General features: G+C 41.5%; 2 protein-coding genes across 18 annotated transcripts in view; one reads left to right on the top strand and one right to left on the bottom strand.

Annotated features, from left to right (window-relative positions):
* The window catches only part of LOC106951829 (regulating synaptic membrane exocytosis protein 2-like), a 43,431-nt gene extending 41,129 nt beyond the window's left edge, over positions 1-2,302 (top strand). For all 16 annotated transcript variants that reach the window (XM_015039538.1, XM_015039536.1, XM_015039544.1 and 13 more), the window contains 2 exons: positions 67-206; positions 1,425-2,302. In XM_015039538.1, the coding sequence (XP_014895024.1) occupies positions 67-206; positions 1,425-1,613 (329 nt within the window). In that variant the 3' untranslated portion in view covers positions 1,614-2,302. The remainder of the gene's footprint in view (positions 1-66; positions 207-1,424) is intronic.
* A 1,199-nt stretch (positions 2,303-3,501) lies between these two features.
* Positions 3,502-15,334, bottom strand: lrp12 (low density lipoprotein receptor-related protein 12). Of its 2 annotated transcripts, none has more exons than XM_015039562.1 (11): positions 14,615-15,334; positions 12,757-12,834; positions 12,539-12,674; positions 11,153-11,355; positions 10,693-10,940; positions 10,070-10,219; positions 9,772-9,993; positions 9,084-9,350; positions 8,282-8,484; positions 8,071-8,203; positions 3,502-7,098 (listed from the first exon to the last, which is right to left on the bottom strand). In XM_015039562.1, exons 1-11 carry the CDS (start codon positions 14,667-14,669, stop codon positions 6,184-6,186), a joined length of 2,610 nt encoding a protein of 869 aa, XP_014895048.1. In that variant the 5' UTR covers positions 14,670-15,334; the 3' UTR covers positions 3,502-6,183. The 2 variants fall into 2 exon arrangements, with proteins under 2 accessions (XP_014895048.1, XP_014895049.1); XM_015039563.1 differs by having other exon boundaries at positions 12,757-12,813.
* Positions 15,335-15,556: the final 222 nt, after the last annotated feature.

Below are 15,556 nucleotides of genomic sequence, written 5' to 3'. Positions count from 1 at the left end.
TCCTGCAGATGAGCTTTTTGTGTGTTTTTACCGACTGACTCATGATTCTGTTTGCTTGTGTTGCAGCTCCTTATGTGAAAGTGTATTTAATGGATAACGGGAAATGTGTGCTGAAGAGACGAACGCGTCTGGCAAGAAAAACTCTGGACCCGCTTTACCAGCAACAGCTCCAGTTTGAAGAAAATCCTGAAGGGAAAGTGCTGCAGGTAAAGTCAGGGAATATAAAAGTGACACACAGATCTCCCCTTCAAACAAACAGAACTAAAAATAATGTAAAATATGTTATTTTTAACTCAGACATGCAGAAAAATCAACCTCACAACTCTGTGATGGACAATATTGATCTAATCTGAGGATTATTGATGAAAAACAATCTATTAACGTTTTTTTTACTACTTTTTGTTGTTTAAAAAGTAGGAAAACGGGTCAAAGGTAAAATTTTATTGTGCTTACAAATATGTGCACTTTTTATGTCATTTGATGTTAAGACATGTGGCATAAATAAATAAAGCCTTTTTGAACTGAGAATGAAGTTGCAACCTGCAGAATAGTGACGATGTTTTCTGTCAGCTAATAAGAAACCTAATGAAAGCAAAATGTCCTCCTCGAATGTGAGTTCAAAAGTTTGAGATTTATCAGAAAAAGGAGGTTAGGAGAAATGTTGGAGACCTAAAAGACGAGAACGCTACATGGACTTTTAAAAGCTCTGTACAAAGAAGACTACCTGTAATTCACCACATTGGACTGTTATAGTTTGGTATAAATATCTATTCCAATTCTGACCTGCATTCTTTCTCTGACACACTTTGGTGTCAACCAGCAGTTTATAATATCTTTGTATGAAGAGTAATTTATATTAAGGAGATATGCAACACAGTAGCTGTGAAAGGAAGCAGCTGAAAGTCTCACTTTTCTATCCGTAATCAGTCACTATTTTACTCTTGAGGGCTAAACTGCAATATAGTAATAATCAAGTCAACACATCATTCTGAGGACATTTAGCCATCCGTAGCATCAACCTAACGCTACATCCGTTAGCTAAGCTACAATACAGCTTTTCAAGTCAGTCCAACAGCTAGTTATTGTGATCAAAAGCCTGGATAAAATGTTTGGTGAGCGTGGTTAAACATCTACAGACGTCGGAACAGTTTGTACCTACAAAATGCAAAATCTGCTTTAAAACAAACTTTATGCTCACAAACAACACCTGGATGGTCTGACTCTGGTATAAAAACAAAGCCGTTTTCATGCAATATATGCAAACATTTTCCACAATAAAAGGCAGTAATAGTGTTTTATAAAGTAAATTTTGTATATTTTGGTTGCAAAGTATGCGCTTTACATATATATATATATATATATATATATATATATATATATATATATAAAATTCACTTTAAAACTGAAAATGTCTGTCGCTGCAGATCATCGTCTGGGGCGACTACGGACGCATGGATCATAAATCCTTCATGGGAGCTGCTCAGATCCTACTGGACGACTTGGACCTGTCCAACATGGTGATTGGCTGGTTCAAACTGTTTCCCGCCACCTCATTGGTGGACCCGGCGTTGGCGCCGCTAACGAATAAGGAGACCGAAGGCGGCAAATCGTAGCATCAGGAGACGGGACCGACTGTGTCGTTGCATCAAACGGGCCTCGAGGCGAGCCGGAGGGGACAAACGGTCGCTGGGTGCAGTGACCCTCCTGTGCTCCTGCATGCTGCATGATGATGTCACAACGATGACGTACCAGTGCCATGATGATGTCATCGGGGCGGAGGGAGGCTCCACCCCTCGCCAAGGAGAGGGCGGGACCGGTTGGGCAAAAGATGCTTTGAAAAAGAGAGGCCAAAAGACTCGCAGCTGCCAGCCAATCACAGCAGCTCCTCCGTGTCATGTGACAGGCGGCCTCTGTTTCCATGGAGATGCAGGAACATGGAGGTCTACTGCGGTGTGTTTTTTGCATGGAACAACAAAAAGATCAGAAGAAAAAAAAAATAAACGTCAGAAACTTCAGCAGGAAAAAAAGAGAAAACAAACAGACACCCTGGGAATGTCGCCTGAAAACTGGAAATAGTTTCATCATTTATGATTTTTGTAAAATATCCCTGACATGCGACTCATTTTTCAGAGATTACATAACGTGACTTTAGATCCATGAAGGTTCTCTAAAACATCGTCAGTCCTGTAAGGTTTAACGTTCTGCTGCTATGCCTGCTACAGCCTTGTTTTAAAAAATTGGGACGCTGTACAAAATGTAAATAAATACAGAATGCAATGATTTGCAAATCATTTAAACCATATTTCCCTTTGAAATGTCTTGTTTGTTCAGACAAGAAGTGACTCGAGCACAAAAAAGGTACAAGAAATGAACAAAAGGTGCTCTTTTTCTACATCTTATGTTAAAATCTTTTTCATGTAATGGATTAAACAATTTTCTTCCACAACAAACAATCTTCTTACAATTAGGGCTGGGCGATATACCAGTTTTATTTATTCAGTTTTTTGAAGATTTAATCTTTGGAAAATCTGCATTTTTTTTTGCACTCCTGCTGTTTCCATAGCGAGTGATTTCAGAACGTCCAGGGCGGCCATCTTGTTTGACAAAGTCAAAAAGTTGCAAGAAAAAATCTCAAATTTTGAAATTAATCCAAGATATTTTCAAGCTTCAAAAGTTTAAATTTGCTAGGAAAATCAACATTTTTTTTTGTTAGTTTCAAAAGTTTGCAAAAAAAAATAAATTCAAATTTTGAGATTAATCTAAAAAATTTCTAGAAAAATCTTAGAAATTTCTGAGTTTTAAGGGTTGAACAGTTTAGACTTTTAAAACAGAAATTTCCACGTTTGTTCTTAGATGTTAGATTTTTTTCTTTCTACAATGGCTTTAATAAGTTGTCACTTGAATGCCCCTCTGTAACACTGAGAAGTGATTGTTTATACTTCTCACAAATTAATTTTAAAATATAAAAGCATTATATTCATGTGAAGTTAGCGAAGCTTTAGCTTCTTATTTTGTTGAAACACTTTTTTTAATCGATTGTCTTCTTGGTCTCTGCTGGTTTCTACCTTCTCCACAGAGGCATAAATCTTCTTCAAATTCATCTTTGTTATGAGCAGCATTTTGAGAAAATACTTTTTTTCATGTTTCATTTGCTTAGAAATGTTATAACACGAAGCTTTTTTGCAACACATCACCAGCAGAGGCAGGGAATCTATAAAACATGGGAGACGAAATACAGAAGACTTTACATTTAAAGATTTTACGTAGATTTTTAAAATCAAAATTAAGAATTTTTAGAGCGTACTCTGAAACTTAGCTTAATCTTAATGAAATGTTCAATAATGATCAAATAACAGAACTACTTAAAGACCTGCTAATTTAGACATCAAATGCCAAAAAAACTAATTCAGGAGGTAATTTCTGTTTACCATAACTGCATAAGGCAGACTGGAGTGCATTTGGTGAAAATGAAGTGAAAGAAGATTAAATCTCTCGAGTCAATTCACTTGATGTGAACTTTTAATCCTTAGTGCAGTTTACCAGGTTTTAGTTTTACAGACTCAAAGAAAAACACCAAACAAATTGGATCATGCAAGTCAGAAAAAACAGCTCCACAACAACACAATAATAATAACCATAGTAATATTAATAATAATAATAAATATACACAATCACACTCACACAAGGTCAGCCGAGTACCAAAACAGTAACGAGGATCAGAAATACAGACGCTTGAATGGCTTCAGTCTGGGTCGGGAAAAGAGGAGCCACAAACTAAAAACACGACGTTTATAATGGAGATGTGATCGGTGCTGCTTTCCGTTCCAGTTGTGGTTCTTCTTGGACTTTTTGGTCTCATTTCTTCTTAGAAACTGTCAGAAGTGAATGAGAAGAAAAACCCAACAACTGGAGCGGGCGAGACAAATTTTCCAATCCAGAACAAAACGGCATGAAGGACGGGGGGAAAAAAAAACAAAAAACTTTGAAGACCGCGATGAGGATCACATGACCTGGATCTCATAGTCAGGATTTAGTTTAAAAATATTAAACTAAAGGTTAATAAAATGACATTGTGCTTTATATTCAGTAATATGATAAAACTTTGTCCCAATCTCTAACAGCTGACGGCTAATATCAGCATAAAATCAACATTAAGATGTTTATATTGGCCACAGGGAAATAAAACTTAAAATAAAGTCAGCCTGCTAGCAGGCCTCTTTGGAAACCTCCACTGGTCACATGATCCTCATCATTTCCCTTACAGACTCAACCAGCAGCCTTAGAAATGGAGGGACCTTTGAAACTTTTCCATTTGATCAGGAGTTCCCACAAATCACCTTGTCGTATGGTTTCCTTATCAAACTATTCCGTTCTTGCCAACGGAGAACCATCAGTCTGTTCAGTCAGGGATCGGTTTACTGTCGTACCATTAAGCAGAACGTTTGCCTGCCATGAACAACAGAACTTGAGGGCTTTGGGTCATTTTGCCTCTTTGCCGACAACCTCTTAGTCTCTACTTGCCCCTGCAAGTAGAGACTGTATCTGTAAACAATAAAATGTGTACCTATATCCTTAAGCCAAGGCGTACCAGTTTACTTTTTGCTACAGTTAAATATTTTCATGAAATTCTGTTTTAAATGGCAAGAAGAAAAGCCCAAATTTCACCCAGAATTTCTTAATATAATTCTAAGTGACCTACTACTGGTAGATGTTGATTGGAGTCTTATGACCACATTTCCTTGTGTTTAACGGTTTAACTTCTCATACTAAAAAAAAAAATAATCTGTTAAACTGGTAACATAACAGCGAAGTGGCGAAATGGCTGGTGGCTGAACGCGTGGTTGGCAGGCGGTAAACAAACAGCAGAGGAACCACAAACTGTTTTTTTTTTTTGGTCGTACCAATAGGAACCAGTGACATCACACCCAAGACTCTGATTGGTACATTTATCTGTAACCTTTAATCCAGCTAGCATGCTAACAAACTGTAAAAGAAATTAGACAGAAGCTCTAGTCCAGTGTGACATGCTAGCACTGTATGCTAGCTAGCCATTTGAAGTGAAAGCTCTGGTTGGCATCTATAGCATTAGCTAGCTTGTTAGAAATGAAGAGCTAACTTGTTACTCTGTGTTAGCATGTTAGTCTCGCGTTTAGTGAGTTAGCTTGGTACAGTTTTACAGAAAAATAATGGCAGTCCTGAAGCAAACGTGTTTATAATGTTACTTGGATGTTGGCATGTTAACAGATCAGTTAGTGTGTTAGCTAAGGTATGAGAAGACGAAGCGCCATTTGTCTGCGAGAGGGAATGAGATCATGTGGGATTTGGGTAATTTTGCCTCTCTGCTGACTACCAATTAGTCTCTTCTTACTTTCATTTAGTACCTGTGAACAAGAACATTTGTACCACCTATATATGCAAGTATTTTCATGAAATTAATTAATAGTGAGAAGAAAAGCCCAAATCTCACCCAGAATTTAATAATATAGTATAGTATAAGGGATGTATGACGCAAAGTTGTTAGCAGTGTTGTGATCAAACCAAAGGAATGCTAAGTGACCTATTGCTGGTAGATATTATTGATTGGAGTCTTGTGTCTAACGGTAAACAGCACTGTTTTATACTCAAAGAAATTTGGGTAACAAAACAGCGAAGTGGCGAAATGGCGGCCGAACACGTGGCGTTGGCAGGCGGTAAACAAACAGCAGAGGAACCACAAAACTTAATTTTTTTGGTCGTACCAATAGGAACCAGTGACATCACACCCAGGTGTCTGTTTGGTACATTTATCTTTAACCTTTAATCCAACTAGCATGCTAACAAACTGAAAAAGAAATTAATTAGTAGCTTTAGCCCTGTGTGACGTGTTAGCTAGCTAGCTATTTGAAGTGAAGCATCTGGGTGGCATTTATAGCATTAGCTAGCTTGTGAGAAATGAAGAGTTAATTAATTTTAGCATGTTAGCATGAGTTAGCATGTTTAGCGAGTTAGCATGATGCAGCTTCAGTCTAAAAGAATGGCAGCCCTGAAGTTAGCGTGTTAGCTATCAGAAGAGTAAATTTAAGAGATGTGTTAGTAATGGTACTTGGAAGTTGGCATGTTGTCTTGTTAGCGAATCAGTTAGCATGGTAGCCAATGAATGAGGAAACGCTGGACAGTTAGCATGTTAGCTGGCAGGCTAGCCTGCTAGCAGAGCAGCAGCAGCTCGTCGTCGCTGCTCTCCGTCTTGCCCGTGGCCTCCAGGCAGGCGTCGGGGATCTGAGCGGTGTGGACCATCCCGCAGTGTTCACAGGTGCCGTCCCGCCCCCCCCGGCCGCTGGCGCCGCGGTGATGATGGTGGACCGGGCCGGCGGTGCAGGACGGGTGTGGCTCCAGCAGAGGCTGTCGTATGTCGCTTAGCGATGAAGAGGAGGAAGATGAAGAGTCCGAGTCAGAGACAGGGATGAGGAGCTCAACGTCTTCCTCTTCCTCTCTGCTTCCCCATCGCTCAGCAGCCTCAGGGTCGTTTCGTCCCGTCTCCAGCTGGCGCAGTGGGCTTTGATTGGTCCACGGCTGGTTCTGCTGGTTCTGGTTAGTTCTGGTCAGATTCCTGGCGAGGCGGTGCAGGTTCTGGGCCAGGCGCTGCAGGGCGGTGGACGAAGGAGGCTGGGGCTCGGAAGCCTCCGGATCAGAGCTGGACGTCACCACGGTAACCGGGCTGGATGGGGGCGGGGTTTCTCTGGGCCGGTCTCGGCTCGGTGTCGAGGCCACTGACGCCGCCACCGACACGACGGCCTCCACGGCGGAGGGAGGCGGGGTTTTGTTAGGCAGCGCGGCGACGGGCCCGCCCACGGCGCCGACCCCTCGCCCTCTCTCGCCCTCCGTGTCGGTGTCGTCGGAGTCGGGAGACAGCAGGTCCGAGCCGGAGCTTCCAGTGCTCCCAGTGCCGGAACTGTCCTCCAGGTCAGCAGAAACCAGAGCCAGAGAACCGGAGCGGCGAGATCGGGAGAAGGTGAAGAGTCTGCGCCACAGGTTGCGATGGCGGCCAGAGGAGGGAAGTCTGATGGAGGTGAAGCCGAGCTGAGAGCGCACAGCCTGGCGGAGGTTCTCCAGAACCGACGCCTGAGGAAGAACGGACCAGAGGAAACTTCAACAGACGGGTCCATTTAAAAACACGCAGCTGAGCAACAAGGTCATTTCACTAAGGGAGACTGGATGCAGACAGGACATTTCTCCAACTAACCGTTTTAAAAATTAACATATTTCAGTGCAGTTTTGGCTCTGATGGAGTTGTTCTTTCACCAAATGGATTTTTAAAAAACGATTAATCGTTTGGTAAATTAGTTGACGGTCGATTAATCACTAGTAATGTGATTAATCGTTTCAGCCTTACATTTCTATTTCTGATTTAGATCTTAGAAAACATTTGATTCCTCGAAAAGAATAGTTTGCTATTGGTTTTTCATTTGTCTATAAATGATTTACAGTTTTCAGAATATCCATTCTCTTCTGACCTTTTTGGACATTTAATTTCATAATTATAACTTTGAAAGACAAAAATATGATTAATTTTCTCAATTATAATTTAAGACTCAAAATCATATCAGCGTTCACATTTCTAAAGTATTTCTTCAAACGAGCTAAATTAATTAATGATCAGGTGAATATTTAAAAGTTGAATTTGTGACTGTTGAACAACCTAAATAACAGACAAATATGAGTTAAATATATTATTTGTCGATTTAATAATTTAACAGCAAATATGGTTTTTGAATTGAAAATGTTATTGTCATTTTGTCGATAGGTTTTGATTAAATGATGATGAACAAACTACAGATTATAATTATTAATCAAATTTTTATTTTTGTTTCTTAGAGTACAAGAGGCCGTGCAGATATTCAATAGTCAGAATAAAGTCACATTAAAGCAAGACATTAATCGAGAGAGTAACTCCATAATCAAGATTCTGTTGGATTCCTGACAAACTTTCAGTTCTGATGATTTTCTGTTTCCTTATTGAGCAGCGATGCAGAAAAGGAGCAGTGAAAACGTATCCAGTAAGCTGAACGATGTGTAGTCCTGAACCAACTGTACCTGGTTGCCAGAGCAGACAGGGAAATCCTCCACCGGGGGGATCAGGCCCTGGGCGATCAGCTGGCCGTAGGAGGGCGGAGCCTCCCTCCTCAGCAGCTCCGCCTCCACCCTGGACAGCTGCGTCTCGAACGACCTGCGGCGGCAACCACACAGATTTTATCCCCACCAGTCGTCCGGCAGAGATCCGACAGCCTGCGGCGCGAAGCCTCACCTGCGCTCAAACATGCGCAGCGAGTAGAGCTTGCAGGTGCAGCCGAGGGCGATGACCAGCAGCAGGCCGCAGATCAGGCTGCCGATGACGGCGGCGGTGATGACTCTGGTGGGGACGATGATGGGGCAGCTCTCCTCGTCGCTGCCGTCACCGCAGTCGTCCTGCGCGTCGCAAACCCACGACTCGAACACGCAGCGGTTGTTCTGGAAGTTAAAAAACTAGATTAGCTCTACAGAACCAAAACGGCTAAAAGTTACACGACGCGTTTTCAAACCGTAATAAACTCTGAGGCTGCAACTAACAATTACTTTAGTAATAAATTTTTCTGGCAACAAATCTGATTTTTCATTGAAATCACTTTTTATCCAGTTTTGGAAATGCATGAATAATTCAGCAGATATAAAGTGAATTTGAAGCTAAAAACTCCACTGAGGAGCTTTTGGCTGAAACACGTTTACAGACATTTAAGATGTTTCCATCTTACATATATATATAGTTTTAGGTTAATTACTGCTCTGAATATGTTGTTTTTCCAGAAAATCACATGTCCAGTTTACTCCAGAAAACATTTAATTCATTACTAAATTAACTGACAATTATTTCAATAACTGATTAATGCGATTAACTGATTTAGCCCAATGCAAGAAACAATGTCTCTTCACAATCAAGTCAAAGTTTATTTTCACAGCATAACAACCTCAGCCAACCAAAAAGCTTCACAACAATCACAGGCAGATAAACGACGAAACAAAGACGATTATAAAATTTGCATAGTTTATATGAAGTCGGCTGATCATCTCACCTTGCAGTGGAAGTTTCCAGGTTGGCAGAAGAAGCAGTTCTTTTCGTCCGACCCGTTGGGACAGCGGTTCTGGTAGTTGCAGCGGTCGGAGCGCGGGTAGCAGGCTCCGTTCCTGGAGCAGGGGAACTCGTCCTCCTGGCAGGATGAGCAGTTCAGCTCATCCCGGCCGTTCGGACAGTGCCAGTAGCCGTCGCAGCGCTGCTGCTCGGTGTAGCAGCCCCAGTTGCCCCCGCAGGGAACCTCCCAGGGCAGGCAGAACCCGTCCACCTGCAGCAGAACAAAACCGGCTCAGACACAAACACAGGGATGCAATGCAAACTGATAAACATCTCAGACAACAGGAGAGCTTAGAAATAAAATCTGCAAAGTTTTTCATACCAGATCCAATTTCTAGCTTTTTTTTTTCTAAAAAAAAAGAATTGATTTTATTTGCCGTTTCTGTTTTTTGTTTATTTTGCATATTTAAAATGTTTTCCACTTCCAGAGTTAAATGTTCATCAGAATTTCAAGTTTATTTATCTTTGAGAATGTGTTCCGTCATCATCATGCCATTATTTCACTTGAAAATGGTTTCAAAACAATATTATTGTTTATCGCAATAAATTCTGGGAAAATTTATCGTCCAGGAAGTTTGTAATCGTGACGGGAATAGGAGTGAAAATCGTTTTAGGACCGAGTCTGGACCGACCTGGTAGGTGACGTTGAAGCCTCTGGCGGCGTTGATCTTGTCAGCGTAGAAGTGAACTCTGAGCTGACCGGAGGAGGAAACCACGGCGACGGGCGCTCTGGAGTCGAACGCCGTCAGCACCCGGAGGAGGCGGCGAGGGTTCTCCTCCAGTCCGTCGTAGACTTTAACATAGTCACCGTATCCGGTCCCGTCCAGCTTGAAGTCGGTGAACCTGAGGATGACCTGCAGGAGGAAGAGCAGGACGATCACCCAGGTTCTTCTTCAGATTTCTGTCAGAGCCCAGGGGGTCAAAGGTTACCTTCCGGTGGTCGCCGGTGTCAATCAGCCAGGTGCAGTTGCTTCCTGGAGGGTAAAAGTCGGGGTAGTTTGGGGAGCTGAAGGAGCCGTAGAAGTTCCTCAGCCACTCGCCGCAGGTCGGAACGTCGCAGTCAATCTCATCGCCGAGATCCTGAGAACAGAGAAACACGAACTTAATCAGAAACCGTTTTTAATTAGGATGGAAAACTGCTGAGAGAAAAAACTGAATGAATCTGTTATGTCTCTTAAACCTTTTAGCCTTAAGTTTCAAATCTCTGCCTGGATATTTTTGCTTATTTTAACTGGACCCAGTTCTTTAAATGTCCTGTGAGTAAATATTTTTGCCCATTTCTCCATAACAACTGGAACTTTTAATATCTGGCTGTTATTTTCACAATTTACCGTCTATTCGAAGAGTGGACCCTCAGTGGACTTCCTGCTCCGGCGGGAGTGCAAACCGCATCGTCTCCCTTTCAGACCGTTGGAGTTTTTCACACAGCGCAAAGTGTGGTGGAATTACGCTACTGTTAATCTGGCTGGACTGTTGGCGCTACGATGGGTCCAGAAGGGTTCATTAAGCCCATCGGTTCTGTTGGCGTCGCCTGCTTTGAACCGGGCTCTCACCTGGCAATCGATGCTGCCGTCGCAGCGCAGGCTGTGGGGCAGACAGGTGTAGATCCGGGTGTACCGGGACAGGCAGGGGAACTGGTTCAGGTTGCAGGGCTGGAAGGAAAACGGCGAGTCCACACACAGCTCTTCGTCCGAGTTATCCCCGCACTCGTCCATGGAGTTACAGCGCCACCAGTCCGGGATGCACTTCCCATTGGAGCAGTGGAACTGGTCCACATCGCAGCTGGACGCCTCTGGTTTACCTGCAACAACATCCCGATTAGCGGCAGCTGGAATCTCTCGTGCTGCCCCGGCGTCTCCATTTGGTCTGCGCTCTGAGGATTTACATCTGAGACTAATCCAGAATTACATCACTGCTCTCTGAACAGCCGTTACGCAACAAACAGGACGACGCGCCAGAGATCACAGGATGATGGAGACGGGAAGGACCCAGAGCTGAGCGCGCCGTCCTCACCGGTGATGTAGGACAGCCGGAAGCCTTTCCCCGCCAGGCCGTCGTCAGAGTGGAAGTGGATCCAGACGTGATCCTGGGACGAGATGTAGGGGGGCGGCAGGGAGGAGCCGCAGACCCGCAGGCCGTCCAGGCTCCTGTAGCTGCTGATGGACATCCAGTCTGAGGTGCAGCGGTGAGAGCCCTGCAGGTCGAAGTCTTGGAAACTGCAAAAGAATAAATAAAAATGTTCTTCATCCTGGAAAAGAATGACTGAAAAATACCAGAGAGGAATAGGCCACTGAAAAAATAAAAATATAAATATTTTGAGTTTTTAAATCAGAATTGATTTCAGATCGAGAAGAAAACGAGTCAGAAGCTAAAGTCACAATTTAGAGGAAAAAAATTTGAATTCTGTGAAAAAGCCAAAATTAAAGAAAAAGGAAAAAAAAAAAAGTAAAATTTGAGAAAAATAAAGCAGAATTCTGAGGAAAACACTGAGAGCATTAACAAACAAACACATTAACTATAAAAAGCAGGAAGTAAAAAAGGTTTGAAATGTTTCCTAAAGCGAACTCTGAAACAGGCTGTAGTCGTCTGGTTTAACTTTAGGCCTGAACGACAGCCTGAACTTTGACCCCTGCACTGAAATAAACCCAGAACAGACGGACAGTAGGCGACCACAGGAAGAGCAAAAGCACATCATGAACCGAGCAGCCGGCCAAGAAAAAGGCCAGTTTTCTAAAATAATCCCTGAACTTCAACCAAATATGCGTCTGAAAACATTCAGGAAAACCAACTTTCCTTCTTTGGAGATAAATGTGAGATTCAGATCAGGAGTCTGAAAACTTTATAAGCAAAGGATCCATTTTTTTATCCTCAGAAAAAAACTCGCTTAGAGCTGCAACCTAAAAAGACCATTAATTGCTGATAAATATAAATATTTACTTATATTTTTCTTAGTTTGTGGATACATTTTCTTATTTTATGTTGATGTAATAAAAGCAGAAACTTTCCAGTGACAAGAAAAAATATATATTTTGTTGTTACTTTTAGTGACATTTTGTTGTGGAAATCCAAAAACAGACAAAACGACTGATTGGTGGCCGGCAGACACTCATCCACTTCAGCAAAGGAAAACAAAATCAGCCTCTGTCCTTTTCTGCTCTGCTTTCAGAGGCTGGACTGAAGGACCGGCCCACCGGGTCATGTCTGCTCGTTTACAGTCAACAATAGTCACCCCACTGTCACAATCTCAGCGACTTTCTTGCTATATTTAGCGACACTTCAGACAAAAAAAGTATCAGTCAGAATCAGCAGGTCAGGCTTTGTGAAGATCAAGCGAACTGAAGGGTTTAAATTGATATTAACACCCAGAAACATGCTAGCTTGCAGTGTGGCGTTTGTCACCTGATGGTGATGGAGTCCCCGGGTCGGGCCCTGATGTTCCAGCTGCAATTGAGCCTGGCCGGGTACTGGAAGGGCCAGCCGGGGCTGGTGATGACGCCGCTGGACGCCCGCAGGAGCTCGGCCATGTCGCCGCAGGCTGCATGGAGGGAAGACGACTTCTGTTACAGTTTCACCGCAGGAATCGCTAAACACCGACAGCTGAGAGACTCTGAACGCACCGTTAGAGAATCCAGACACGTAGACGTTGTCATTCCTCTGAGAAGAAGCAATGCATCCTGGGAGAAACAGGGGGAACACTGAACAGCACATTCAGACGTATTAGGCTTATTCTAAAGAACAAACAACAGATTATTTTATTATAGTAATCAGCCAGAAATGCTTAAATGAAACAGCTTCATTTGAAAGAGCAATCTGTGTTTTCAAAGCAGAACTCTTAAAATAACTAAAAATATAAAGTTTTTATTAAATAAGTAAAGAAATATTTCCCACAATAAACATTACAGTCAGAAGAATAATACTGCGATGAATAGCATTATGCTGATGATCTGATTATATCCCTGCAGTGCATCACTTTAATGCTTTTCCTGTGGAGGATTATGGCGTTCTCATTTCACTGGTAAACACTGGCTTAATGCAACAACAACAACGAGAGAGAGAGACAGAGAGAGAGAGAGAGACAGAGAGAGAGAGAGAGAGACACAGAGAGAGAGAGAGAGCACGGATTTCTGAACGTTTAAATGATTCTGTCACCGCTGAGCTGAATGTGGATCTGAACCTTTAAGTCCAGCGTTACACATGCATGGTGAGGAGCGAGCTACGGTCGGCTCACCGAGCAGAAAATAAAATATACTTTAGTTTTATTATAACCAAGAGCTTCATTTTTAAAAAATTACTAATAAAAAACTGCAAAATCACGCAGTTTTAGAGCATTTTGTTAAGCATTTTGTTTTGCAGTGATTTATTTAAAAAACAGCCAAAATTTAACCTGATCAAATAAACGTGACAATAAAATTTAAAGTTTTATTTAAAAAAATGTGAATGTGAAGTTAAAATAGGCTGCCTCTTAAATTGTAAACTAACAGCAGGGACTTTTTAAACTTTTTTAAAATGTTAATTTAAAATAATTTAAGGTGACAAATATACTTTGTTGCATAAATTGGAATTATTTTTAAAATTTCTCCAATTTCTGTTTGATTAAAAACAACTAATAACTAATTTATGACATATATTGCACCCTCAGATGAAAGAAATTGCACTGAATTACATACATTGAAATATCCCAATAACCAGCACATTTTTTAAAAAAAATCTATAGATTGTAGACAAAAAATCCAAATAGATACAAAAAATTGTCATAAATCAGGGGGAAAAAACTGAAACTAGTATTTACCAGGAAAAGTCACATCTTCATTTAAAGGTTTTTTTAATGCAACATAATGAGACCTGTCACAACAAATCAATTAATCGCATCATAAATTAAAACAAGCTCAATAATTTTCATATATAATTTGTCGCTTTTCTCTCTTTTTACCAAAAACTGGATGATAAAACTCTTCAGTTTGGAGTTTTAATCTCAACTCACCTTTTTTTTAAGGACAATTTTGTTTACAGAGACTTCATTATTCATTTTATCTGTTGTTTCTGTTTTGTTCATTTCTTTTGAATATTTAAAATGTCTTCCAGTTCCAGTGTTACTTGTTCATTAGAATTTAAAGTTTATTGATCTTTGAGAACAAAATGTTCTTGCATTTTTATGCCATATAACTTGAAAATATTATCGTTTATTGCAGTAACTACTAGGATCATTTATCGTTATTGTCAGAGACCTAAAAAAAAATCATCACATTAAGGAGCAATTACCAGAAATACAAAATAGTTATCAATTTTTAAGGATCTTTACAGTTTTATATAATAAAAATCGAAACTAGAGGGGAGATTTTAATGTTTGTAATGAGATGACAATCTGCTTACAATAGAATAGAGCTCAATAACTAAATAATTTGATTAATTTTACACTAATTCAGAGATTAAACAAATGCTTCCTGACCCATTTGAACCCAGGAAGTGAGCTCTTACCTGACAGGAGCAGCAGGTAGACGACCCTCTGCCTGCAGTCTGAACTGAGGGCCATAATAACCCTGGAGTCGGAACCAGCTGTTGGGCTTTTTCTGATCGATCTGATGCGATGATACCAAGGTCACGGAAGGGAGCGCTGCATGTCAGCTGACCACATTAAAAATAAAAAATAAAAAACACCCGATCCCAGCCTCAACGCATTAAAATCTCCATAAAATCCTCCCCTAACGGCCGCAGCTGACCTGCGCCGCTGGAAACAAAGACATCCGAGCCCGTTAGCTTCAGCTAGCAGCGCTGCGGTTCTTACTAGCTGGTTAAAGGATTCATAACGGGAATAAGCTCCGCTGGTTCAACACTCCGACACATGTTGAGATGAAATACGGTTATCTAACTGCAACACAAATAGATATTCCCCCCCACAGAGGAGCGCTAACAGGCGGACTGCTGCTAATGAGCCTAACGGTGGAGAAAGTGGCCCAGCAGCCGAGACATGCTAACGGAGCTACATGGCCATCCAGCCCGTCCACCGTCAAGCAACCAGAACCCGAACCCTGCAACAGGCCAGCTGACCCGATAAGAGTTCAAAGAGCCGGGACTGAGGCCAGCAGAGCCGCCGTTACTCTGTTTATGGGTCCAAAAGCATTTTTACGGTTCCGGTTAGTTGTTAGCTTCGAGTCAGACTGAAGAGCAAGAGAAAGAGAGAGAGCAAGAGAGAGAGAGAGAAAGAGCAAGAGAGAGAGAGAGAGAGAAGCTCCGCCAGTGACATCACGATTCTTCTGTTTTCCCTTTTTCTCTTTCTTCAATTTTTATCTATAATTTTTTTCTTTTATCATTTTCTTTCCTTTACTTTTAATGTATGTTTTTCTTTCTTTTACTTATACATTTTCTTTTGTTCGCTTTCTTTTCTCTTTTCTTTTAGTGTTTTATTTTCACTTTCTCTTC

The sequence above is a fragment of the Poecilia latipinna genome, unplaced genomic scaffold (assembly GCF_001443285.1).
Source record: "Poecilia latipinna isolate Pla-1442-1.1 unplaced genomic scaffold, P_latipinna-1.0 Scaffold476, whole genome shotgun sequence".
Taxonomy (NCBI): domain Eukaryota; kingdom Metazoa; phylum Chordata; class Actinopteri; order Cyprinodontiformes; family Poeciliidae; genus Poecilia; species Poecilia latipinna.
This window is presented reverse-complemented; position numbering and strand designations above follow the sequence as displayed.